General features: G+C 38.8%; 1 protein-coding gene across 1 annotated transcript in view; it reads left to right on the forward strand.

Moving 5' to 3' along the window:
• CPED1 (cadherin-like and PC-esterase domain containing 1) overlaps positions 1–26,092 on the forward strand; it is a gene marked incomplete at its 5' end in the record, with an annotated part of 113,725 nt that overhangs the window by 37,622 nt on the left and 50,011 nt on the right. Inside the window, 4 exons of the mRNA XM_010295753.1 lie at positions 458–525; positions 853–897; positions 2,769–2,955; positions 4,705–4,873. Of these exons, the coding sequence (XP_010294055.1) occupies positions 458–525; positions 853–897; positions 2,769–2,955; positions 4,705–4,873 (469 nt within the window). The remainder of the gene's footprint in view (positions 1–457; positions 526–852; positions 898–2,768; positions 2,956–4,704; positions 4,874–26,092) is intronic.

Below are 26,092 nucleotides of genomic sequence, written 5' to 3' on the forward strand. Positions count from 1 at the left end.
TTCTTTCTACAAATTCATGCTAACCTCTGCACAGATAAACACCATGACACAGGCCTTCATCTATATTTAAAACTTTTTAAACAAAGTTTAGCTTTAACCTCAAATATATACAAAAAAGCAGCATACAAACAGTTAAGAGATGTGGTTTGGGTTATTTTATTCTTGACTATATCCACTTTTCCTTTTCCCAGCAATTCAACTATGTTTTGAAATTAATTTCTGGTTTTCTTTTTTTCATGTTATATGCTATTTGTTATGGAATGTGTGTTTTCTGTTATGTTCATTCAGGTAATACTGCTAATGCTGGGAACATGAATCCAGAAGGTTCATCCTCCTATGGAGAACATTAAAATACCATGTGCTTTGGGTTGCCATATGAAAATTTTTGAAAAATGTTCCATGGATTCTGTTCCTTCCATTCATGTAGAAATAAATATATGTGCTATTGAATTGACAGGAATTCTTCTCAAGAAAATGCAAGTCCTAAGCAGAACGTTCCTTCTGACTCCAGGAAGAATCATGAAGGTAAGGGATCAGAATCAGACCTTTCATATACAGTATGTCTTTCCTATTTGTACTACTTCTGATAACATGTATGATTTGGATTACATTGTTTTGCATGCCAGCTGGAAGGTCCTGGCTTACTACATATAAAAGACCAATTTCTTCCCTATCTGTCTAAGTTGAGCCCACAAGCAGTGGTCATGGGCCTAAAGCAAAGATCTCACACTGAAAAGAATAAAAGTATACTGTATTTTTTTTATAATTAACACAATGAGGGCTCCTTCTTCTATACAGCTGTGAATCAGGCTTAGAGCAGAAAATTATTAATTGTTTCTGTTTATCTTTCAGCATTGCATTATTCCAGTAAGACTAAAGAAAGACAATGCAGTTATGGTAAGTCAAGGTCCTTCTAGACCACTAAGGGGGAAGAAGAGAGATTACTTGAACAAATTTCTTGGGCTTTTCTTCATAACCTGTCAGTGAATGAAGTGCCTGCGGGCTGTTATTTAAAAAAAAGGATTTTTAAGTAACAAGAATGTTTATGAATGACTCAATAATTGGGCTATTATGTTAAATAAGCCTCAAGCACAAAGTTAAACACTGCTGTGCATGCTTATTAATGTGAGTATTCCAGCACTCATTGATCCCTTGACGCATTTCAGTAGACTTTTGCCTCTTATTTCCAAGAACTTCAGCATACATTTCTTGTGTTCTTGTGGAATAACCTTTAAATTTGTATGGAGTTTAATCAACCTTGTATAAGGCCAGTCTTCAGCTCAATGTTGGAGTTTTAAAGAGCTACTTAAGAGATCAAGAGTTTTTCTAAAATATCTGCTTTTAAGAATATATTTAAAGTATATTTAAAGATATGTAAAGATCTAAAGTATATTTGTCTTTGGTGGGAGCAATGCTTTCTGCTGCCTTCCTCATTGACACATTATCTGAGTGGTTGCTTTATAAATGTGAAACAAGTGCTCTGTGGCAGAAAGGTTTTTCTATCCATTGAGCCTCGTTTCCCCTCAGCTGTTTATCTCACGGTGTCTTCATGAACTCCTCTGTATCAGTCAGAGGCCAGAAATGCTCCTGGGATGGCTGCCTGGCATCACCATTCCAATTGCATACTATTTTATTTTGGAAATTCCTTCTCTTTTTTAAGCTAGTAGTGAGATAACCTTCTAGGGGTACAGGATCTGGATAACTGTTTATACTCATCTGTAGGATTTTTTAAGATGCCTTCTGTGTGTCAGTTTATAAGCCTCTGTTCCCCTACAAATCTAGCTCAAATTCTGCTCTTCCACTGGGATAACTTCCTTTACATTTTAATCCATGCAAGTGAGTGCTGAAATTGCTCTAATCTGTTTCTCAAGACAGATATTTCAAGGTAGAAAAGGCCCACATAGAACTGCTTGCATCCTTTATGACCCTTTTAAACCATGTTTTAAACCACAAGATTTTTCAGATATTATACTAAAAGAGTGTCCTGGCTGGCATATTTTCTGAAGTACCCAGTTTTAAACACATACTAGAAAATATACGTGGAAAGCAAATTTTGAATGTGTAATTATACTGTAAATCTGAATCCAATAGGTTGGATTAAAATATTTGTCATAACTGGGTTGCCAGCAAATAATTATTCTCATGAATCATTTGGCAAATGCTACAAAATAAGGGATACATTTGAGCAAATAGGATTTGATTGTGGAGATTTCATACACAGGGAAGGAGCTGGAATTTGTTGATTTAGGAATTTTAATAAATCATTCTTCCAGCTGTACTGCAAATGACCCCATGGGTCTAGATATCTCCATGTGACTTGTTCTTATGAACAGTAAGAGTATGTCTAACTTATTTTGATCTTTATTGGCACTTACACATGTACATAAACCCTGTACACAGGCTGGTACCTAAGTAGGTTATGAATTTTGGCCTAACTCTTCTTTAAGTTTCAGTTAACCAACTGGAGACAGGATCTCCCAGACCTAATCCTTGCATTTTCAAAGGCTTACTCAGACGTTGAGTTTTGTGACTCTGACTAGAGTCATTGGGCACTAAATGATTAAAATCCCTCCAGGGTCTGAAAATTTCTCTCAAGTGCAATAACACTTGAGACTCCATTAAGACATTGCAGCAGGATTATCAGTCTCAGAGTGACCAAGCATTAAAAATCTTGCCACTGTACATATTATCAGTTTGCCAGAAGTTGCATGTTACTTAAAAATGTTCATACATTTCACAGTTTTTTCTTTGATGCCTTCTTGGAACAGATAAAGATACCCTATCTCATATCAGGCAGATCTTCACCAGCCCACAGCTGGACTTGAATCCTCAGTTTAACCCAAAGATCAAAGAATACTACGCAGAAGTCCCATTCGATGTGGTGACAGTGAAGATAGGAGCAGAACCCTCTAACTGTCAATGCCAAGTACACCTTGATGAGAAGAAAGGACCAAGGTATGAGCAACAAAATATGAGTGTAAAATTGGTGTTTCCAAAAGCAGAGAATGCCTACAGATTAGTCACAGGGAAGTCAGGGGGAGTTCAACACTCTGAAATTTGTATTTATTTGTCAGTGTCCTGAAGGCAATAGTACTATGTTGTCAAGCCATAATTAACTCCAGGTTTACAGAGTACACAGTTGCTAGCATCTCCCCCAGCTTCGCCAGTCACTCACAGCACCAAAGCTGGGTGGGAACAGACCATCATTACACTGCACAAGGTAGGGCTACAACGAATTTGAGCTTTCATATCCAGGCCTTGATTTTGCACTGTGGCCTAAGCTGTCCCACTGCAGTTGGTCCCTCAGCCAGCAGTCTGCTTACATGGGTCAGAGTAGGGCAGCTGGGACCAAGAGAATAAGTTCAAGTTTATTCATTCAGAATGATCAATTTTCGCCAGAATTATATTATAAAGGATTGTCATCAGCAAGAGTCCCAGCTTATCGGATCTTTTAGAGAAGTATAAAGCTGGAGGATAGGGGAGACAGCAAAGTCATCAATAAACATCAGGTTTGAGCACTGACCCACAATCATCCATGATATTTAATTGCTACCATGATCCCTGGCACCGTTTTGGCTTTCCAAACCAGCGTTCTCACAGACAGCAGCATGTGCCAGGGCCTGTTCCCAATATGCATTTTGGAGATGACTTGGGTTTGGATGTTGGGAGGGACAAAATGCGTTTGTTTATCTGGGTCAGGTACCTCAGAACCAAGAACTGCCTTATTTACTTAGTAGCCATCAGTAAGTGGATAAAAGATTTCCCTGCTGACTTGCTGGACGTTTACAAGGGAAGGTAAGGACAATGATTCACCTGGGAGGAATCATCCTCAACCATTACAGAGCTATCTTTGCTTCGTGACATGAAGTGCCTATGCAACATACAGTCTTTTGACTATGAAGCAGATGCTTTGACCCAGAATGTCTGCTAATAACCAGACAGTCTGTACAGTTGTTACTGTACAGGCAGTTGTTAATGCCTAATATGTTTCCTGTATTTTCAATAAGAAATTAGTCTTGATTTATCATTTCAAAAGAAGCTCCCATAAAATTCTTCCACCCAACTTTTTAGTGTTTTCCTGTTAATTGCCGTGGCAGTCAACACAGATATATGCGAAAAAACTAATAGATTTCTTCCTTGTAAAAGGAAAACAGAATAGCAATACATCCTTTACACTGAGAAGTAAAAGCCCTGGATGTGCAGGTTCTGTGTCTTTCAGCATTTCGCATTCCCCTGCCAAAGGAAGAAGAGCACAGTCCAGCTTTGCTCTTGTCTGTCAGTCTGAGCAGTTTGTCTGGGACTCCATCACATTTGGTTAGTGGACAATTTCAACAGGCAGCTGACACCTCTGATCTTGTTTGTCTCCCTGCTGACTTCACCGTGAACTTGGACCTGCCAGGAGTAATTGTCCTGGTGGCTTCATTCACAGATGTCATGTCAGAATTGTTGCCACTGCCACTGAAGTTGTTTTCACTAAGTTTTGCTGTTGGTACTGTGTCTTCCTGAAAGAACTGTAAATTGCTTTTACAAATCTTATTTTATACTGTTTTTTTTTATTTAAAATAGTATGCATCTTGTATAAGAAAGAAAATGTTAGAAATAGAAGCCTCAAGGAGCAAGTAAAATTTATGTGCTGTTGGCAAAGCAGTGTAAATCTTTGTTTCTTCAGTGTTTATTCCACTTTATTCCTGTTTTGCCTTGCAGCATTGCTAACTACCCCCTTGGCCTTGGATTGAACAAAGTCATCGTTCTTGTAACAAATGATTCACAACCCAAACCTCAGGTTGTGAGCAGCTACAAAATCACAATTTATCGAGAGGACCGCCCTAGTCTGCCTTTGTTTGATGACTATATGATGTGTGGGTTTGTGCAGGTATTGTCTCTCTTTTCTTTTGCTATACAAATTAATAATGAATTTAACTGCTTTCTTTTCATACAGTGGTATAAATTAGGGTACATGGGCCAAAGCTGGGCTAGAGTCAGTTTTGGCGAGATTAGAATCTGAGTTCTAAATGCTATAACTCTATGAAATAGAGCATTTACACAAATTTTTGGCTATAAAAAGTAAGACCAGCATAAGTACTTGTTACAGGTACTGTGCATTTGTTAATGTCCAGGTTAATTAATCCTTACTTTTGTCAGCCAAACCCTCAAAACCTTACTCATCACAGAGCTGTTTGCCTATGAGAAAAGAATCCCTCAGTACCATGCAGTGAGTGGATGGCAGTTTTTGTAACTATATCTGTGACATTGGAACCATGGAAATTATTTTACCAGGAAAGATATTTATGATGACTGTGTGCTTATCACTGTTCAAGACAAATGCTGCTAGATAATTTATGAATGAAAAATGTTTATTCTAGAAGACCAAAAAACACAATGGGAAAAAAAGACTGATGATTCCAAAGGAAGGGGTGATGTCGTTTAGATCACATTTATCTGAATGTAAGTCTGGGGCTGCAAATAAATTACTCCCAACAAATAACAATCCTTAGGAAGCAGTGGGTCTCTTGAATGAAAAAAGGGTGGCAGTCTGTCCCATAGGGCTTAGGAGGGGATTTCTGGAGGGAAGGGGATCTTCCAGCTGAATTAGTCACAAAATTGGAAGTAAGATAATGAAAAAAGGAACAGTGAAGATTTCAGTTAGTGAAACTATGGTGATAAAGATATTCTTTCTAAGATAGAAAACTTGGGATGCAGGCTGGAGCAGAGTTGTTTTTGGATTCTGAAGTTTGAGGACTAAAAGTTGGTACTTGGTATGGTGGGCAAAGATAGGCCAGTCAATTCAAAGAGGGAAGTGACATGGTAAATCAGAAAGAAGGGCAGTGCTTTTATCTGTGGGATTTTAGACAGCTTAAAAGGTTTGGTGGATTCATTCTAAATATTACAGCCTCCAGGAGGAATATGTTTTGTTGCAATTAATTCTGCAAATGAGAAAACAGGATTTTCAAAACCATAGAGTTGAAACTGTCATCCATGTTCATGTCAAATGTCTAATCCTATCTTTATTTATCTTCTTTATGAAGATCTTTATATATGGATACATCTCTTTCGTAAAACTTATTTCCCTTCTCTGGTTCCTTTCTATACACTGCAGAAGAGGTTGGGAGACCAGCGTGGGAGAAGGCAGAGCGTTTTACCTGATGGGACAGATGAAGAGGGATTTTTTTTTTTATTGTGGAGAAATAAGCACTGGGGTTTACAACAGGAGTCAAAGAGATTACAAATGTTGATAGCAACTTGTATGTTGACAATAATTATCTCAATCTGCAAATCAGAACTGTCTCAGAAAATGTATGTGGTAGTCATAGCCTACTGACTGCTGATCTGAATACCTGATTATGGTGCTGTCTGGCACTCTACCTATTTGCTGTCTCTTCTCTTACACTTATCTTACAAGCTCAAAAGGTCAAGGATCATCTTCTTGCTCTTTGTACTGGCTCAGCACTAGCTCTAGTAGTTGCTACAGTAATACAAACAAGAATAAAAACATACAATACCTAAGATTTTAGTTCAGGTATACAGCAATTAGCCTGACACCTGAGGTGTGAATTAGTATGAAAAGGAGAGCAGCAATAGGTTGAGCTGGTGTTATACTGCTAGGAAAACACACTGACTGGGAAGATGGGAAGAAAGCTCCTCTTGTCGCCCAATTTAGGGCATGTATCTGGATGTAGGAACAGGAATTCAACCTCGTACACATCCTCCTACACTAGAGTTTACACTGTTGTTAATGTTTTATGATAGCATTTATGAGACTGAGTATGAATCTTTGAAGCACTGTGAAGGCAAAGAGATCTAGAATGATAAAAATGAAAAGTGTTTTAGGAGTTTCTTTTGACCGAGCTCATTTTTCTGTGAATAACTGCTCTCTAATTAATATAATTGTTCAGAGCTAGGGAGGACTTCAGGAGTTTAGAGAAAAAATGAGATGAAAAGCATTCTTGTAGTATCTAATGAAGGCTGTGAAGATACTGTATGAGATTATAAAGCAATATTTTTTTTTACATATGTTAAAGGCAAACTTATCAGAGAGTGCATTTCAAAAATAAACAAAGGCTGGAGCTGGAGATAGAAATGGCATTCTAAAGCACTCAAAAACCTGCATTTTTTTCCCTTTTCCCTATTTGCTAGGACAGAATTTATTACTTTTTGCTTAGAGTGATGGTTTTCAGCAATACAAAACTCAGGTTTTAAATAGCATCATTCCATTCTGTTTTTCATACCAGAGAACATCTTGTGCTCTTGCAGTGTGGGTTAATACACCCTGATCAATGCCACAAATGCTTGTTCTCTTAGTAACAAGACACCTGTTTAGGAGCAAAAGGATAAATACAGTGTGAACTGATGGAGTCTCCTTTGGAGACTTGACTAGGCACAACTGGGATCACGCATGGGGAGAGAAAGATCACTGACAGTGGTGTGGTCTTTCTCACAGAAGGCTTCAGTTAAAATTCTGATCCAGCAACTTTTTTTCCTGACTTTCCTTTATGTTTAATCCCATTAGGATATTCAGGTTTCACTGCAAGATGATACTATAAGGAAGGTTACAATAAAAAGACAGAGCGCAGGATGTTATTTCCAGTCTTCTAACAATTCTCATGCAGTTGAATAATCCTGGATTAATTTCAAGGCTGTTAAGAAGTGTGTGGTTCGAAGCCTTGTAGCGCCTAAAAGGGGAAAAAATGTTGTCCTCTACTTTTTGATAGCAGCTATAATATCCTCATTAAAGCCAAATTAGTAGGGGATAAACTGTGGCATTACCGTAGCACCTTCAGCAGCTTTGGTTGCCCTTCATTATGTGTTCTGCATTCTGACAGTATTGCTTGACCTGCAAATGGAGAGGTTATTGGTTTGTGCTTTAACTTAATTTTATGTAATCATTGACAACATTGAAAATAAGTGTCCTTGAGAGAAGTGGTGCCATTTTGTTATCCCTTCTGAAGCTGTGCTACCAGGATAAGCAGAATACAAAGCAAGCAGCAAAAACCAGTGAGCTCTTGAGACAGGGATTTCAGCATTACCCTCAAGTGAAAGATCCCAACCTATGTACGCACTGTCATAAGAACAAAATACTTTATTCATTCTTGCACTGCCCATTACCTTTAAAATGAAAACAGATTTACCTATGTCTCACTTGAAATGTGTGAATGCTACCTCTTTTTTTTTAATTAAGAGTTTTTTTTAATTAAGATTAATTTTAATTAAGATTTTTAATCTTTGCCTAGTTGCAGTCATGGAAAGTAACTGGTGATGTGTTAAGGGAACCTTGTTTGACACTGTGAACTTTGGTACCTATAGTGTCCTTCTGCCACATATTTTTTGCTTGAGATTTTGGGGTATTTTTTGGATTTTAGTAATAAGATTGTTTATTTGGTTTTGCATTTGCATTGTGAGTAATGGATAACTAATATTATATTTTATAGTCATGTGTATCATCCTCTTTGTCTGTGCATTTGCGCAAAACATGAAAAAGTACTTTCCAGATTCAGCACAGTGCAGTGGGCTGATGCTCTGGCTGTCCTACAGCTTTCTCTGGTCTGAGAGAACGGACTTACAGAGGAACAGCTTTAAAAACTTTCCTGATTTTTATAGAACAACTTATTTTTAAGTACTATTGTCTCATATTTTTATAAACCCTGTTATCATATCCATTTCCTAGAGTCCAGATAGCACAAGAAGTCCAACAGAGCTAATAATGAGATACTGGTATAGCATTGCTGACTGTGTAACACCAAATGGCTGCAACGCAGCTGGCAACAAGATGCCAGCAACAAGATGTTGGTTTCTTTTTCTGTCTGGTAAACTTCCACTGATGAAAAAACGGTTAAGACCTAGGCCAAATATAATAACTATATTTAATTTTGTTATAGTCTTTGAGGCGTAGAGATGCGAAAACCCTTTAGAAAAGAAGAAGCCTTAAAAGGAAAAATCAAAGTAATTTCATTTTTTTGTTATGGTGTATGAGAATACTTATTTTTTTAACAGCTCAAGTCATAAATTTCCCAGGGAAAAAAAAATTATTTTACTCCATTTTAAACTGCGTGCTATTACAGTTACAATGCCTTTCACACCAGATATTACAAGTAAAACCCATCAATTATAAAAACATTAATTACTCTTTGCCTAGTTCTTGCATGCAAAGATTTCAAAGAACCTTGCAAATATTAAATAATATCCATAAAATAAAAATAAAATTTAAAAAAAGCTTAGGAGAGAAGCAAAGAACTTGTCCTGTAGTAGGACAGGCTTGAAGCACATTAGTCTCTTCTGTATTTCCCATCAGCTGCATTAGATTCAGTGTGACTCCCATTACAAACCACCTATGTCTTCTGTTCTTAGGGCATTGCAGATGCCTTCTGCAGAATCTTAGGTTTCACAGTGCTCATTGTAGCAGCAGCTAACTTTCTTGGCAGTTCTGGGTTTGAGTGTCTTGCTTGAAAACACAAAGAAAGTGCATCTCTGGAACTGAACATACAGTCTAATTATATCAGCAACCAGACTGTATCTTATCTGCAAAGTTAGCTCACTTCCTTTTCAGAGAATAAAAGAATATCCATTATAGAAGTATTCATGCATTGCATTCTTTAGTCTTCTCAGATCTAGAGCTGGTGAGAATTTCTTTCTGTGGCTTTGAATTTTTCAGAAAACAAACAAAAAAAAAGCCCCAAGCTGAAAAAAAGAACAGTTTGAGTGCATTTTTTTTCTTTTTCTGTTTTTTTTAGAGCTTTCTGATTATAAAAAAAAAAAAAAAAACTATAAGAAAAGCCTGTGCTTTCTTCAAAAGAAGATGTTTTGATTCAAAGAGGGTTATTGGTTTAAAAGAGATTAAAATTTGTAATTTATATTGGCATAACTGTTTAAGTTAGAGATTTTAGCTCTTGTGCAGTCCAGAATGCTAACTCAGTTTTCAAGGAAGCAGTACCTGGGACAAGCAAAAAGCCCACTCATTATTAGATCTGAAATATTCAAACCTAAACTCTAAATTTTCTTCAGAAATGCTGGTGAGAGCACAGTATGACAGTCATTTTTTCCAGGAGCAATTCCAACTTAAGCATCCCTTTCCCTGCCTGCAGCTACTCATGAACCAGATGGGAGAACTTTGGGGTTGTTTTAAAATGGACTAGTTTCTAGGATAAGGTTCCCAGTCTCTCTCTCTCTGAAAGCAAGGGAAGGGGTAGGTGCAGGAGCAGGGATGAGCAGGTGGGCACAGAAGAGTGGCAGTGGGTGCTGCTTAAGGTAGCTTTTGCATTCTTCCTGAAAGAAATTCACATCAGGGTTGGGTTTGAAGCTTCTGTGAGCGAATACTCACAGGTCTGTAGAAAAAAAAAAAAAGAGACCTGGTTTTAAATGAGCAGGAGCTTCATGTTCAGAAATTGTAGAAGCTATTTATGGGTGAATACACACAAAACGTTACAAGTACATTTGCATTGCTATTAATCTATTAAATAAAGCGTAAATTATTTTGGTTTTTGTGTGCCTTCAACTCACACACCAGGAAAGACAAAGTGGTGTTCACATAACCTTGAGGAGCAAATATCTCGCAAACTGAATACATTGTTAAATTGGAGGCATTTCAGATGAAAGACACAAAATTATTAGAGAACTAGTGCAGAGAGACTGCCATAAAAAGAAAGGTGAGGGCTTATATCTTCAAATGCTCTATGTCAACATGATTCAGTTAATTTCAGGGGAGCAATACCAAATTACGCTGATGGAGTACCTGTCCTGACAGAAACATATGGCTAAATTCTCTTCCGTTATATATGCCAGGCAATGATAGTGAGTGAATTCACATGCATAAAACTGCTGAAATTGTTAGTAATTTTCCTAAATATTCATGATCAAACAACAGCTCAGGAGAACCTAAAAACTATTTGAAGGGGTTTTAAAATATTCAAAGATCAAGGGATATATAACCACCATTCACTCTAAGTATAAAGCGAACAAACACCTAAATCTAATAACAGAACTTGGTGCTTCTAAAAAGTATATTCATGAAGATATAGAAGGTAGAGGCGTAAATAATAAATACACTGAGCTAATTTGCAAGTAGAGGGTTAATTTCTGTGTGTGTCTCAGAACAAAATGTTTTGTAGAGTCAGCATATTCCATCTTTGTCAACATCTATACCGTTGGGGAGAGAAGGCTTGCCACATTTTCTTAATTATAAAAAAGACTTTTGTGATGATTTAAAGCATTGCTTTGTAGATGAGTCAGAGGAACAATTAACTGTTGTAATGGATCTTCTTTACATTTATGCTGTTCTGTGCTGAACTCCTTTTGGATTTCAGCATCAGAGATGTGGCTGTTAAGCTGGTATCTTATTCAGTGGCCAATACCTTCTGCTTTAAGGAAAAGTCTCAAAAATTCAACAGAGCATAGATCTGTCCTTTGGGGGAATTAATATAATGCTCTGGGTTTTCTCTAGAAATGAAACTTCTTTCACCTCCACAAGGTTGTAAGTTGACTTCATACATAGTCTGCACTATCATCTGATAATCATGGGTTCCTATTACCACTGTTCACTGTCAGACATCCGCCAGGCTCTGAACAGGCCATAGAGAGAAAATGGGCACAACTAGGGCATAAGGTGGGAAGAGCCAGCAAACGAATGAGTTTGGCTGTGCTTCTACTTAGGTGTCTCTTTCTCTAAGCAGGGAATGAAAATGTGCTCTACAGTAAGCTATGCCTGACTAGGACCATCATCACACTCTCCAGTGTTTTGGGGATGCCACATTACAGAGCCCAAACATTGAGGCTTAAGCCCATGTTGGGTCCAGCTGCCTGGAGAAAAGCATATACGCTTCCAGTTTACTGCTTTTATATTAATTGTGCTTAGTCTTCTCTATATAGCTAAGTTTCCTGTTCAACATGTGATGTAAGATTAATACCAGATATCCTCCAGGAAATGTCTCCAGAAATATCAGGCAGAGACTGAAATGAGCGGATGTTTCCATGCAGCAACTACATTTGTCATTATTACGATGCATTGTACATGGTAAATGGTGTGTTACACAGATCACTGATGGGTAACTTGCCACCAGCACCAGTGCTTTGAGACAATCCATGTGAAGGTTGGTTGATTCAGTGATTCAACAATTTTAAGCCAATAATGACTGAGATGGCACCAAAGAACTAATTTTATTTCTGATCATTAGCCAGAGGAAGTATTAGGTTGCTATAATAATTAGCCCCTGAACAGAGAGAATTTTTTAGGCGGATTTCAGCCTTCATTTTTCCTACGTTCCCTTTCCTTGGGCAGCACTCTTGTAGTTAAGAACTTCTTAAATCAGGATATCACTTGACAACCGTAACCTGAGCTGCATCAAAAGCAGCATGGCCAGCAGGTCGAGGGAGGTGATTCAGCCCCTCTACTCTGCTCTGCTGAGACCTCACCCAGAGTCCTGCGTCCAGATCTGGAGCCCTCGGCACAGGAAAGACATGGACCTGTTGGAGCGGGTCCAGAGAAGGGCCACAAAAATGATCAGAGGGATGGAACACCTCTCCGATGAGGACAAGCTGAGATGGTTGTGATTGTTCAGCCTGGAGAAGAGAAGGCTCCAGGGACAGCTTATTGCAGCCTTCCAGCACTTCAAGGGGGCTTCTAAGAAAGATGGGGACAGAGTTTTTAGCAGGGCCTGTAGCAATAGGACAAGGGTTAATGGTTTTAAACTACAAGAGGCTAGATTCAGACTAGATGTAAGGAAGAAATTTTTCACAGCAAGGGTGGTGAACTACTGGCACAGGTTGTCCAGAGAGGTGGTAGATGCCCCATCCCTGGAAACATTCCAGCTCAGGTTGGATGGGGCTCTGAGCAACCTGGTCTAGTTGCAGATGCCTCTGCTCACTGCATGGGGGTTGGACTAGATGACCTTCAAAGGTCCCATCCTTTTGTTCTATCATTCTGTGATTCAACACCACTGAATGTATTGACACCAGCTAGTGTTTTTTGTAGTACCTCCTACCTCAGCAATGGAAGTTTAACATCTCCTCTCCTTCCTTTCCCTGGTCTGTGTGTTTGCGGTTTAACACAGCCTTATTAGAAACATCCCACCATCCCACCATCCCAGACACTCAGTTAGGTGACTCCTATGGTTGACTTGAATGGTTATTTTGCCATTACGCTGTGATAGAAAAATGTCATTAGTACATCATTATGTGAGGAACAAAACCATAAAAGATAAACCTCAATGACCTGACAGAGTAATCCCATTCTTTTGTGTGTTCAGGCTGTTCTCCCCCTTCATACAATTACTGATGTCATCCCATGGGCGTGCATGACACGTTAAAGATGCAGAAGATGAAGATCTGCCCAGGAACTAGCCAAGCAGAAACTCATACTTACATGACTAAAAATGTTAGGGAGTCAAATTATGACCTGTATGATTGCAGCGGGTGAGCAAGATGCCACTGGTGCTGGTGGGGTGTATGATGGGACATTTCAGCCGGACAGATGCCTTGCCATACCTGCTCCCTAGGGTGCTGCAGGGTGGGGAGATGCTGAGACAGATACAGTGCTGTGGGTGCAGACTTGGTAGGTACAGTGCTATCTCTGAGCCCATCAAGGACTGCTAGTACAGACTGGATGAGACCCAGGTTCTTCTGATTCCTTGCCTTTAACCACAGGATTGAAAAGTCCTTTAAATAATAGCAGTGAACCATTGTGGGTGGCTGTAAAAGGAGACAGACAACAGTCTGTTGTCAGTCTCAACCCCAATAAACTCTGGGTAGGCAGTTCAGCTCCTGGGAACTGAACTGTTCTCTGGAAAAGCTTATCAGAAAAGCTGTTTCTATATAATGTTTCTTAGCTGTAGGGGTTTTGTTTGCATTAAGTTATCAGGCAATCGATCCATATATTTAGAATAGATTTTCGCTTACGGTCCTTTTTTGCTCTTATTTTGGATTATTTCAATATAATACTGGCCCAGTAACACAACTGGAATCAATTACATTTTTCTAGAGAACTGGTAGCAGTAGCTTCTGCAGAAGACTCCATGTAGCGCAAACTTTTTCTGTGCTTATTCTTGTTTCTTCTCCCTGTCCTCCACAATGATTCCTCCATGCATTTCTGCATTGTGGCCCAGCTTTGGCAGAAAACGTACAGCTTGATGGACTGGTGGTTAAAGCCCTTTAAGGAAGAGAAGGAGCCACGTGCTCGAATCGCCTCAGCCTGAGGAAAAGAGGCCTGTTCAACTTTTTTCGACAGGTTGACTGCTTGGGGGGATCCTGACCTACCCTGACTAACCATGGAAAGGTTGCTTCCTTCTGGCTGCCCCTGCCTTCAGGAGGGCACCGCTGGAGCTGGACCCTGGGCAGGCAGAGGCAGCTCCTAGCATGCAGCCCTGAGCCAGGTGCTCTTGAGTTGTATCCTGTGTACTGTACTAATGATACCACCTCCTGAGATCTCTGGAGAGGAACAGATGGTGTACTTGGGGACTCTCAGTCACCCTCTAACAGCTGTTCTTTTTCCTCGATTCCACAGGGGACCTAGCTTGGCCATCTCAATCACTATGGTGGGCCAAGCTCTTGCTTTCAGGCTTTGCATAGCACAGTAGCTGTGCTAAATTAGGGAGTCAGAGTGTAGCCCATCATTTTTCCGTGCTTCCATTTCTAACTATGCAGTATCAGGATGTAAGAATTAACTACACAGTAAAGTGTAAAGCCTTACAAGTCTTTGGATGAGCCACATAAGTATGAGAATTGCAAAGTTCCAGTTAGCAGTTCTTCTTTATGAGCTCTAGGAAGTGCAACAACACATTTAAAAGCACAATAATAGAAGGGCGTGGGGAAGGAAAGGTCATCCAAAGTTTCTGAAGCCTCGCTGAAATATTTAGCTTATGTTTTGGGTAAATAGTTGTGTCAGTATTTGCATTCTGTCAATGTATCTGATTCATGGAGAGAAAGTTCATTAATTAGAAATAACTTGCACTGTATGACAGCACACTAAGTGTTACAACCATGATCAGACTGCCAATTTATAAGTCGCAGACAAATCAGTACATGCATGTGGGCAAAGTATTTGCCAAATAAATATTGTGCGTGCATCTTTTTTTTTAATAAATGGTCATTGCAGTGTGCACTGGAGCAAAAGTTACTGTTACAAGGTTAAACTTCAGTAACTTTATGTGACACACCATGGCTCTGTGGTGCCTCAGTTACATTTTTTGTGAATGGTGGCAGTTGTTAAATTGCTGACATGACGGTAGAGTGCTGTGGAGCTACTTGTGCTGGCTGTGAGGAAGCTGATGCAAGTACAGGGAACAAACAAGGTGCCACTGCTGCGCAGCACCCAGGCCAGTCCAGCCCCATGTCAATATGGTGTCACCGTTTCTGGTACCTGAGATTATTCTGTCTGCAAGGCTTTCTGTCATGCTCAGACACATATCGAGGGGTACGTGGTGAAACTGCCTAGAGCCAAGTTCAGGGCACACAGAAGTTGCGCGTTGCTTACTGCACAGTTGTGCAGGTACACCTCATCTCTCACAGCTCTGAGACTCTCCAAGCAGACTGTCATTTGGATTTAGTAACAGCTTCTGTACCCATCTCTGTGATATGTATAATAGTAAAAGAGAAAAATATCCTTAATCCAAGCCCTTTGAACAGGGAAAAGCCTCCCATTGACTTCAATATACTTTGGATCTGACCTAACTAGACTTATTTTGTTAGCATGTGGGGTCAAAAAATGAGTCTGTGGAAAAGAAAGTATGCCTACTGTCTCATCTCCAGAAATAATAGCTGTGCTTTGATCACCTCAGCTTTTGATGCTCATGGAAATTATTGGTGACATTTTTTCCATATGAAGATGATATAAGTGGAAGATTAATGAGTCATAGTAATGACTCCATAACTCTTCAGAGTAATTTTTCCAACCTTTACATGATAATCTTATAATTCTGATTTGGTAAAATAAAAGTAAATTGGTAGTTCCGCAAATCAGCCGTATGGTACAATAGAACAATGGAGACTGCAGTGTTTTATTGCTATAAGGCTAAAGGCTATCACCTCTTCCGGCTGTATGCTTACAATACATATTTGAAATTCAGATTGTTTTCCCTGTGCATTACGTTGGTAAAGAGGATGTGACATGACTGAAATCCTGTTGTGGGTTTCATGATCTGGCATAGAGGTTTGACCGTTTTTGTTCTCATTGAAAGAGGCAAGGATGCTGTGGCACCACGAGTGCCACACACAAAAGACAGGAAATGGGATAACCCCATGTCTCAGTGAACATCTGAAACAAAACTGAGACCTTCAAGTTTTGTCACAATATGGGGCAGTCCTTGCATTCTGGGCCTGTCCCAGATAAAGTAGAAGATTTTGTCACCCTTGTTTAGAAGCTTGAGAAATGGCATACTTCATGGACTGGAAAATTATAAAAGTATTTAGCCCAATTCATGTCTCTCCCTAACATCAGTCAGAAGTACCTAGGTCACAGAGCCATAGACATTTCACAGTTTCATCTATGAAAACTTGTGGAACATCAGAATCCAACTTCCTTTCTCAAAGTTCCAGAGGCAAATAAGGAAATCAGTGTTCTTTATTATTTTACTTTGTTCCTCAGTAGTTTCTTCTTGTAGAATATTCTTAATTGAGGTCCAAAATAGAAAGTTGTTTAACTTCTTAGCGGGTTAGTCAGATACTTTTCTGCATAGAGTTATAAATATATGAAACAGTTTTTACTGAGCGCTGGTGTTATCTTATGCTGTGCCTAAGACAGTGAAAGCTTATTGATTGGCTAATCATAGTTTAACTGGTCTGATTTTGTGTTTATCTAACAACTTGATAAAGCGCAGTAAAATGAATCATTGAGAAGTATTTACTACGCGACCAGCCTAACACCTGAACAACAAGCTTCTGCCAAAGTCAGGAAACCAATCCTCCACTGCTCTTGTTCCTTTTGGAATCAAGGTAGATATAAAACACAACCACAAATACAAGACAAAAAAGAGACTCGGATTTGACACACTTTGCTTTGTAAGAATCTTCACTGAGAAAAATCAGGCTTACAGTACATACCCGTTGCTATTCCTGTAGCTGTAAAATTGTCTGTATCCTACAGAGAACTGTTATTCTCTTTACCTAGCCCTCTACAGTTTGTGTTTCAAAGCTGAAATCCAGGACATTCACCACTGACAGTTCAATTACTGTATTCTTTTCAGTTCACCTCATACACTGCTCTCAAATTCATCAGAAAATATGAAATAGCCTGTTGAATTTTCCCCTTGATGATACCACAATAGATGTGAAAGAAGAGCCTTCAGCGTGATCTTCCTAAGTGCTAACAGATCATGAAAATTGGCAGCAACTGTTGTGCCGAGTATCATAATCTGCAAGAGGAGGGCCAGCAATTCCACAGTGATGAGAAGAGAGCGCTTGGTGTTTGAGCTGTGGTCACATTTGCCTTTCAAGTCATTTGGGCCTCCATAACACACTTTGTGGGAGAAGAAAGCTAACGCAGCTGCCTTTGCTAATCAGTCAGTATGGCCCAGCCCCTGGGGGAGGCAGGCAAAGGCAGATACGGACTGAGACACACAATCCTTGCTGATTAACAGTGAAAGCTGGTAAAGTTGCTCTCTAAGCCTGTCTGGCCCATCAGCTCCAGAAATGTAATTTAGATGATTATCTACGTGCCCATTAAACCTTGTGACCCATTGCTAGTCTGTTTGAAGTTTGCCTGCTTAAACTTGCTAATAGGAAGAATAGAAGGATTAACTCAGAGGTCGTGAAATAAGAGAGCAGCAAAGAAGATGACAAAAGAGCAGAGGAAAACTTCCTCCTGCATGTATTTGGTAAGGAGAAAGAACTACAGTACCATGATCATCTCAGCAGATACTGTTACTTTATGGAGCAAATGAGACATCTGGAATTCAGGCCACTTAATACTTTTTTCTGTGCTCTTTAAACCTACTTTGTTTAGCTGTGCAAATAAAATGTGCTACCTGTGTGATAAATGTTGTCAGGTTAGGTGTTTAGAGAACGTAATGCAACGTATCATAAAAGCGCATGGAATGACTGGTGTATGACGTGTTCCTGATTTTGCTCAGGGTTACAGTGAGTAGGTATAAACAAGGAACCCCTTAATTTAAATTGGTCACATCATTGTGGTCGCAGTCAGGTCAGAATCAAGGCCAGCCTTGTTCTCTTTAGGGTAAGAACCTCCAGCCATTACAGGCGCTTGTGAACTTAAAGATTGTCAGTAAAAAGCTTAACCAGTGAATCTGTTTTTTAATTGCTCAAATTGAAATAGATATAAAATATATAATGATCTGCATAAATTAGTCATAGGATGTTGCAGTAAAAATGGTGACAGGTTAAAATTAAATGTGTAGAGAAAATGTGGGATTCATTGCAGAAAGCAGCATGGAATACATGAGTACCTCAGTAACAGTGTCCTGGGGGTGTGACTAGCTACTGGAAGAAAATTAGCTTGAACTTTAAATGGAGTCTGAAGGTCATTTACCCACTTTTGCATATACTACCGCCCTTGGAATGAATCCTTGTCCTTTTGTTAAAGACACAGTCAACCTACTTGCTGAAAAACCTTGGTTGGGGGCATATTTCACTACATTTCAAAGAAGACAAAACCATTTCACTAATGCTACATCCACATCCCTAGGTTGTGTGATATGAGATGTCTTTATACAGAATTATTGTGGTCTACTTTGCAATTCTTTTGGTACATTTATTTATTTACTTATTTATTTATGTGATTTTTATTGATAACATTATGATTAAATATAGTTCTGTTTCTCATTTCATTGTGTTGAATCAAACATATTTTCCAGCTGGAGTCTGCACATCTCAGACTCCTTTCATTTACATACACAATTCTGTATGAGAGAGACAACAATATGCTAGTGAGGAAAAAATAGAACAGTAATCAGTGCTGGGGCAATTCATTTTAGAACTTGAGACTTTTCTTTTTCAGTGTTTTCAGTAATTTTTTTGTGGCTGATACTGGAAACTCAGAGACTAGCTGTTCTGAAGCTGATGCCTGTACTTTGTAATAATATGCATCAATTTAAAAATTCCACTGTAAGCATCACACTGAAGCTGCCTTGCACCTTAATCCAGTTAAAAGTATTCAACATTAGTGTCAACCACAGCTGGGATCTTCAGTCTGAAACTGTTAACCTTCATGTGTTGATCACACTGTCAGTGGTTCTCACCTTGAAAAATATGTTTTTCCAAAAGTTTTAGGAAGGAAAAAAACTTCTGTTGCTCATCCTGAGTCTTCCATTGAGTGGCATGTGCTCAGCTGCTTGCAACCGGACTGCTTCAGAGGACAGAAGTTATTCATAAATCTCATTCCATTGGTGTTGTCTGAAAAATAAAGTAGATGCCAATATCTGCTGGAAAGCCTTGCAGAAAACAGATCAAAGGCTTCTGGAGTTTATTTAAGAAGGACCAGTTGTGAGTGGCTTAATGTCTGAGCATGGCATGAAAAGTGAAACAGCCATGACAACGAGCCACCATACACAGAAGTCCTCTGGGCTTCAGTAAAGAATTTGAGTAATATGTGGTACAGGTGGGCTGATGTCTCACCCTGTCATTCTGTTATTCCTTTGCCTTTAAATGAGCATTGCCCCCTCTGTCTAACCCTCTGAAAAAGGGGAAAAATTCTTCTCAATGAGATTGCAAAATAGAGCCTTCTTCACTTACACACAGTGAAATGTCTACTGAAGATACATTGTCTTCTCTAGGTCATTTGGTTTAAAGGGTCTCTGAATCTGTGTAATTCACATAACCTGTGGCCAGTATTCTGGCTAGCATTTTTACTTTAAGAGTTTCTGAAAATAAATCACACCCTCCTGTGTATCCCTGTTCCATCTGTAGCTAACTAACTGGCTTATTTTTCATTTGAATTATCTGTTTTATTTATGCCTACCCCTCCTGTGTCCTGCAGAATGTCTTGGTTTATAAAATATTTGGAGACAGCTGCAACATCCCTCAGTTCTTACAAGTGATAGGTTGGAATACAAACAGTGCCCATGCTTTCCTATGGAACCACTACTCTTATGTTTTAGAGTTTTCTTTTCTATTCATTTTTGCCCCACGGTTTTCTTCTTCCTTCATACATTACCCATGTGACTATGTTTTCAGCATGGATGGCAAGTACAACAGGAAAAAAAGAAAGCTTAGAAGAACCCCAAAAGGGGTTAAAATTTTAAAAGAAGTGGTTATTCTGGTATCTCAAGGTGTGCCCTACTCCTTAGTCAGCTCTCTGTTTATTCACTTCAGCAAGATACAAAGGCACAAGCCCTTTCCTGGCTGTACCATGCTCTGCTGGGAGAAGGGTTTAGGACTGCTTCTAATCACTCAGACCTCTTAGCCTGAGTTCCTCCAAGGAAGAGAAATGCTTCAGCAGGGAAGTTCCCAGCTATTGCTTCTTTAGCAACGAAATCACTTTAGAAAAAGGTCAAAGAACCTACTAGGAACTGCCATGTGAAAAGGATCCAAAGGGAAAGGGAACAGGGATCAATTGCCTTGATACGCACTTCTTGTCACATCAGAAACTCAGTATCACATCTCACCCCAAGGTGCCGATCCCACAGAGACTGGGACTGTGCATACTTGCCAGTTCTGCGTAAGTGCTTAGTATATATTTTTATACCTTAATGCACTCAAGTGGCACTAGATACCTGTGTTTCAGTACCTGTACTAAACCCTAAATGGTTTTGGATGGTCACCTGGTAGTTTAAGGTAATTCCCATGACCTGTTGTTGCTATATGAATTTCTTCTATGAAGTATGTTATCACAACTCAAAAACCCTACTGATACTCCTTCTGATATCTGTCTCCATTGTGCTATACCTTTTGTGGTCCAACATCCTAGTGTTTTTCATAATATTAAGCTACAGATGAAAATGAAAAAAAAAGTTTGGAAAAAAATTGCTTGATGATTTATCTTCTTTTAATTAAAATAAAAACATTCCTAAGTAAAATTATTATGTAGTTTGCTGTAATAGCATTATCAAGAGATGTAATGCTTGACAGAAAGGTTGCACAATTTTTGTTTAGTGGTTTTTGCTGCTGTTTTGTGTTTTGTTTTTGAGACAGATGTTTGACACTTCAGAAGTTTATTGTGAGAGAGGGTGGATGTGATGGAAATTGGTTATGATGTTACCAAAAAGTCTCTAAGAGCTGCCAAGTAAATTCTAGGCAGAAGGGAATGCTAATAGAATGCAGGAATTGAACAACAATACGGTGACAGCAAAAAGATGCAGAAAATATACTTGAGGAGAGCTCAAATCTCCATGGCTTGTTGAGGTTTCAGAGGGAAAACATGAAGATTTAGTGCATTTTTCTGCAAAGAGGTATGCATGCTTAGCTTCACACAGAGTGGACATTTCCACTGAAGACAGTGGGATAACTTGTTCTGAATAATACCATATGTCTCAATCTTTGCAGACCCAAGCTCTTAAGCAGAATTTATTGTCTGGGATGTGTATAATTGTATCCATGTTCACATTTGTCCAGTGCTAAAGCAGGACAGTCAGTACTTATTTATTCCTAAACAGAAACATATTTTAGTGCCTATCAGTGCTCATGACTTTTGTCTTCTAATTCTTTTTGCTCTTTTTCATGATGACATACTTCGATATTTATGAACATGACCCTGTTCTTTAGATAGGACAATATTAATGCTCTATGAATAATGCTCTATTTCAATTTTATGTGAATTATTATATTAGTAATTCAGAGAAACAGATTCACTGATTACACAGAACTGTTGAACAACCAAGGAGTTGCTTATACATATATGGGGCCTGAATCCTCTCTTCTGAGCTATAGTTTTACTATCCCAGTTTTACTGGGATTTCCTGAAGTATTTACAAATTGATGGAACATAATAATCTGTTATAACAATCAGAACTAACAAGGAAAGAATGTATCCTCTTATTCTTTCTGTCTTTCTTTCTGTGTATATGTCCATCAGTAACATTTGGTGCCTTTGCTTGGGCAAATGTTTGTAGAAAATGTCTGTTAGGTCCACCATTGATGTCCCTTTCACAATGAAAAAAAATTCTAGTCTTCATTGGCTGGTAAAGTAATAAAATTTGAGCAGATGTTTTGGAGGAAAAGAGGTCAAAGACATGTAATTTCAGAAAGTGCCTCTAGTGGATTTACAGCGTGTGTGTCTTCAATTCCCACTGGGCCAGAGTCTTGGTAAGTAGGACAAGTAATCAAAGGACAAAGAGAAAATTGAATTTGTATGTTTTGTGCTGGAATGCCAGACCTTTTATCTTGTAAGAATCATACTTTGGTAACTCTTCAGATCTCAGGTTGTGAATATCTTTTCCACTCACTTATGAACAAAGTACTCAACTAACTATAGTTACCTTGCATGTACCTTTAAAATTTCTCCCTAAAAATATTTTACCAGCAGTATTAAATCAAATGTTTTCAAGTATTCTGTAGTTGTTTTACTCAAAACAAAAAAGTATATGAAATGAAAGCTTTACCTGATCAAGTGATAACTGAAGCATTTTTTATTTTTAATAGTAAAATGCCTTAAAGTATTACATCATACACATTATGTATTTTAGCAAATATGATTTTATTTTCTTCCTTCCTTAAGTCCATTGATCAACACAGAGCTTTCATTTATCAGAAATCTGCAAAATACTCATTTTTGTTATCAAATCAACCACTCCTCTTACTGCTCCTTTTTATTTGCAATTAAATATTTTAAGTTTTCCCTCTGCCAAACCTTTGTATTCTTTGCACTGCATGAGTTAACAAGCCTAACCTAGGAGTAAACACAACACCTGGACTCCTCTAGCTGATTGTGCAATGAAAGCAGAGACTAAACTGAGGTCTTCATGAGAATCTGGAAATCCCACAATAGAATTCGAGGAAAAAATATGTGGCAAGAATTCTGTATTTGTAGATGATCTAGGAAAACATCCCAAAAGTGCAGACTGTCTTTGATTCTTCATGTTAAAATCCTAGGACAATCCTAGGACAGGGGTTTTTTTAAGCCAAAATTAATAATCTTGTGGCTAAAAACTTGAAATCCAAATGAAAGCTATAGGTAGGGCCAGTCATCAGCAGAGTCCTTCCCTATGGATGTACAAGATAGGTCTCTGCACTATGCATACTGTATACCACTAAACAAATGGCAGGAACATATGACTGAAGAATTTATTTGTGTTTCAGTAACCTTGAGATCAAAATACTCTAGATGGGTTACAGTGACCAAAGGAAAGTACTACAGTTGTCTCTACAAGCAGCAAATTCACTGAAGAGAATAGCCGTGAGAGAACATCTACAGCAGTAGATCTCAGTCCCTGGCAGGTGCACTTACACTGGTATTTCAGTATTTTATTTCTGGTATTCAAAGCTTCTTGTCTGTGATAACCTCTGCCACTGCTGCTCCCTATTCATTTGTGCATTCACTCTTCCACTGTAATATTTTGACTGCTAAAGGGCTGGGGAAACTAAAGCTCATGTTTAGAGAAAAAAATTAATAGCAGTGTAAGATTATGGTACTTTTTGTTTCTCCTGCCTGAAGTTTTACAGGACTTAAATTTTTTCTCTCTTTCTCCCTCCTTTTTCCTTTCAGCTTTCTCACTTTCCTCATTTCCTTTGAGAATTCTGCTGCACCTTGTTAGGAGAATGCGTATAGGTTGAGGGAATGAGGTTGCAATTTGTTCTGAATGAGCTGATGTTCCCAGTCATCCACCTCCCCTTAGGGAGCAAGTACAACATTCGTCGGCTCAGTCACTGGGAAAATTCACACAGTTTCACTCTCACACAGCTCCCAGTTCCCCAGTTGTACGAGGAAAGTAGGTGTCGGGAAAACTTTCACACTTGCAAATAAATTGGGTATGTCCTAAGCAGAACTGGAAGATGAGTGCAAAAGACTGTAAGATCATCTAGGTCAGGTGGTGGAGCCCAGAAGAGAGTGAACACCTGCACTGATGTCCTTTTCCCCTGGTTGCAAACAGGCTTACTGTACTCTTAAATATTGCACCAAAGGTTACTGTACTTAAACATTGCACCAAGCCACTGACAACCTCAGGGGCTGTTGGTGAACCATGAATCGAGGGCTTTGAGAGCCGCGGCGTAAGGACATGGTCTGTGAATCCTTGGCTGGGCAGATACATCAGTTGTCCAGTTCGCTGGATGGTGCAGGAGGTAGTTGGACAGAAGGAGCTGTTCTGCTTCCTTGTACCTGAGCCGAGGGAGGGTTTCCCCACGGTTTGTTTGGCAGGGTGCTAAGACTCAGGGCTTTCTCCCAGGCCCACTTTCTCCCGATATGTAGAGAGAAAACGCACCTTGAGTTTTTAGAAATAGGCAATTCCCAGTATTGCTTACTCTCACATACAGAGAGCAGCTGGTGTTACAAGGCAATGTTACCCACCAAAAAAACTTTAAGAGGAAAATGTAAAAGATACCCCTATTGAAGGCATCAGCTAAACAGCAAGCAAAGCATTGTAGATCACAGTGGGAGTAACTCGCATTATGTATCACTATTAGCAGTTCTTAACTTGCAGTAGGCACGATAAAGTGACCCATTTTTTTTGTTTGGAAAGAGTTCGTGCTGAGGCATGAGAGGGTGCTTGGCTCACAGGTCCCCAACCCTCTTCAGTCCCTTTGAAAAATACTATCTTGCATGTACTGATTTCAATTCTGAACTCAGCTTTGGCCACATATTTCAAGGAGATTTGGGCACATGACTAGGATGCGTTTTCAAAACAAGTAATAAACATCCAGAAGTCTTTTGGAAATATGTGATGACCAGCACATATTCCAAATGACATGAACACAAATTCAGACTGTGAGACATGGGACCTTGAAACTTCCAGCAGAGAAGCTGACACTAAACTGCATGAAATTCTTGCATGTCAAAGAAGGGAAAGTGTTAGGAGGATGGCAACACAGGAGAGGCTTGGCACAGTTTATTGTCTTTATTTTACTTATATTCATGCATTTCTTTTCAGATATATTGCATACTTTATGTTGACATTATGAAGCAGTTTACTGTAACCAGTAATAAGCCTGCATTTTTTTCTTAAGCTGTTTTATATTTTTTATATTTTTATATTTTACCGTTGCAAATGGGGACTGAGCTTGCATTCAGCTGTTGCTGTGCCAGTCTGGCGTAACCCCACTGCATTACAGAAGCTATTGTAACTGAGTACAGACTGTAGGTTTGTGCATTTTGCAAAGCATCTGGAAACTTTGGTGGATCAGAGCCAAAACCATAACTCATTGTTATTGCTCTGATTATGTGATGATTTTATGACATATAATATCCCATTTTCTTAACAGCAGTCTTTTAAATGCAAACCTCTGGGAACTGATATTTTTCTGTCTCTAACTTTTGTTTCTTGCTAGCTTGGGTAAGGGTGTTATATTGAAGACTAAGTAAAATGCATTTGTTAGATTTTGAATCTAGTGCTTGAGTATGATGAATTTTTAACACATAACATAAGCAGTTCAGGCATTCAAGTCAGCTTCCAAAACAGGATTGAAAGCATCACATCACACCTGATCTTAAATCAGAAAAAATCATGGACAAAACCATTCATTCACTGTCTGAAAGACTGAGATACTCCCCTTAATATAGTTTGTCTGGGACCTCAGAATTCCTCTTTGAATGAGCACACCAGAAAGATGGAATCAAACAAGTTGAATAACTTTTTTTATACCTCTGGCTGACTTTAGGAGTATTAAGAGACTTAACATATATTTTCTGCTTTGAACGTTTGCAGCGTTAACCCTACATCTGAGACAGGATCATTTATTTTCATTTTATAGGTATTTTTTGGTACTTGGATTTTCATAAATATTCCACCAAATCTCACATTTAAATTATTGTATATAACTAAATATTCTATTAGAACAAACATGGACTAAAGCAAAATAGGTGTTCAATGGAAGGCATAAAATACTTTTATTGCCACCTTGGCAAGTTCTACAATAAAACATGAATAATTCCTTTGGAAATTACTTGATAGATGTGATAATTAAGTTCAGAAATACTGATTCATTGTCTGTTCAGGCTTTCCATTTTTCTAACCCTATTTGGGCTATCACATGTCCAAAGAAACTTTTTTTGAAGGCTGGGTAAGCAGCT

This window comes from Phaethon lepturus, unplaced genomic scaffold (assembly GCF_000687285.1).
Source record: "Phaethon lepturus isolate BGI_N335 unplaced genomic scaffold, ASM68728v1 scaffold3161, whole genome shotgun sequence".
NCBI classification, from domain to species: domain Eukaryota; kingdom Metazoa; phylum Chordata; class Aves; order Phaethontiformes; family Phaethontidae; genus Phaethon; species Phaethon lepturus.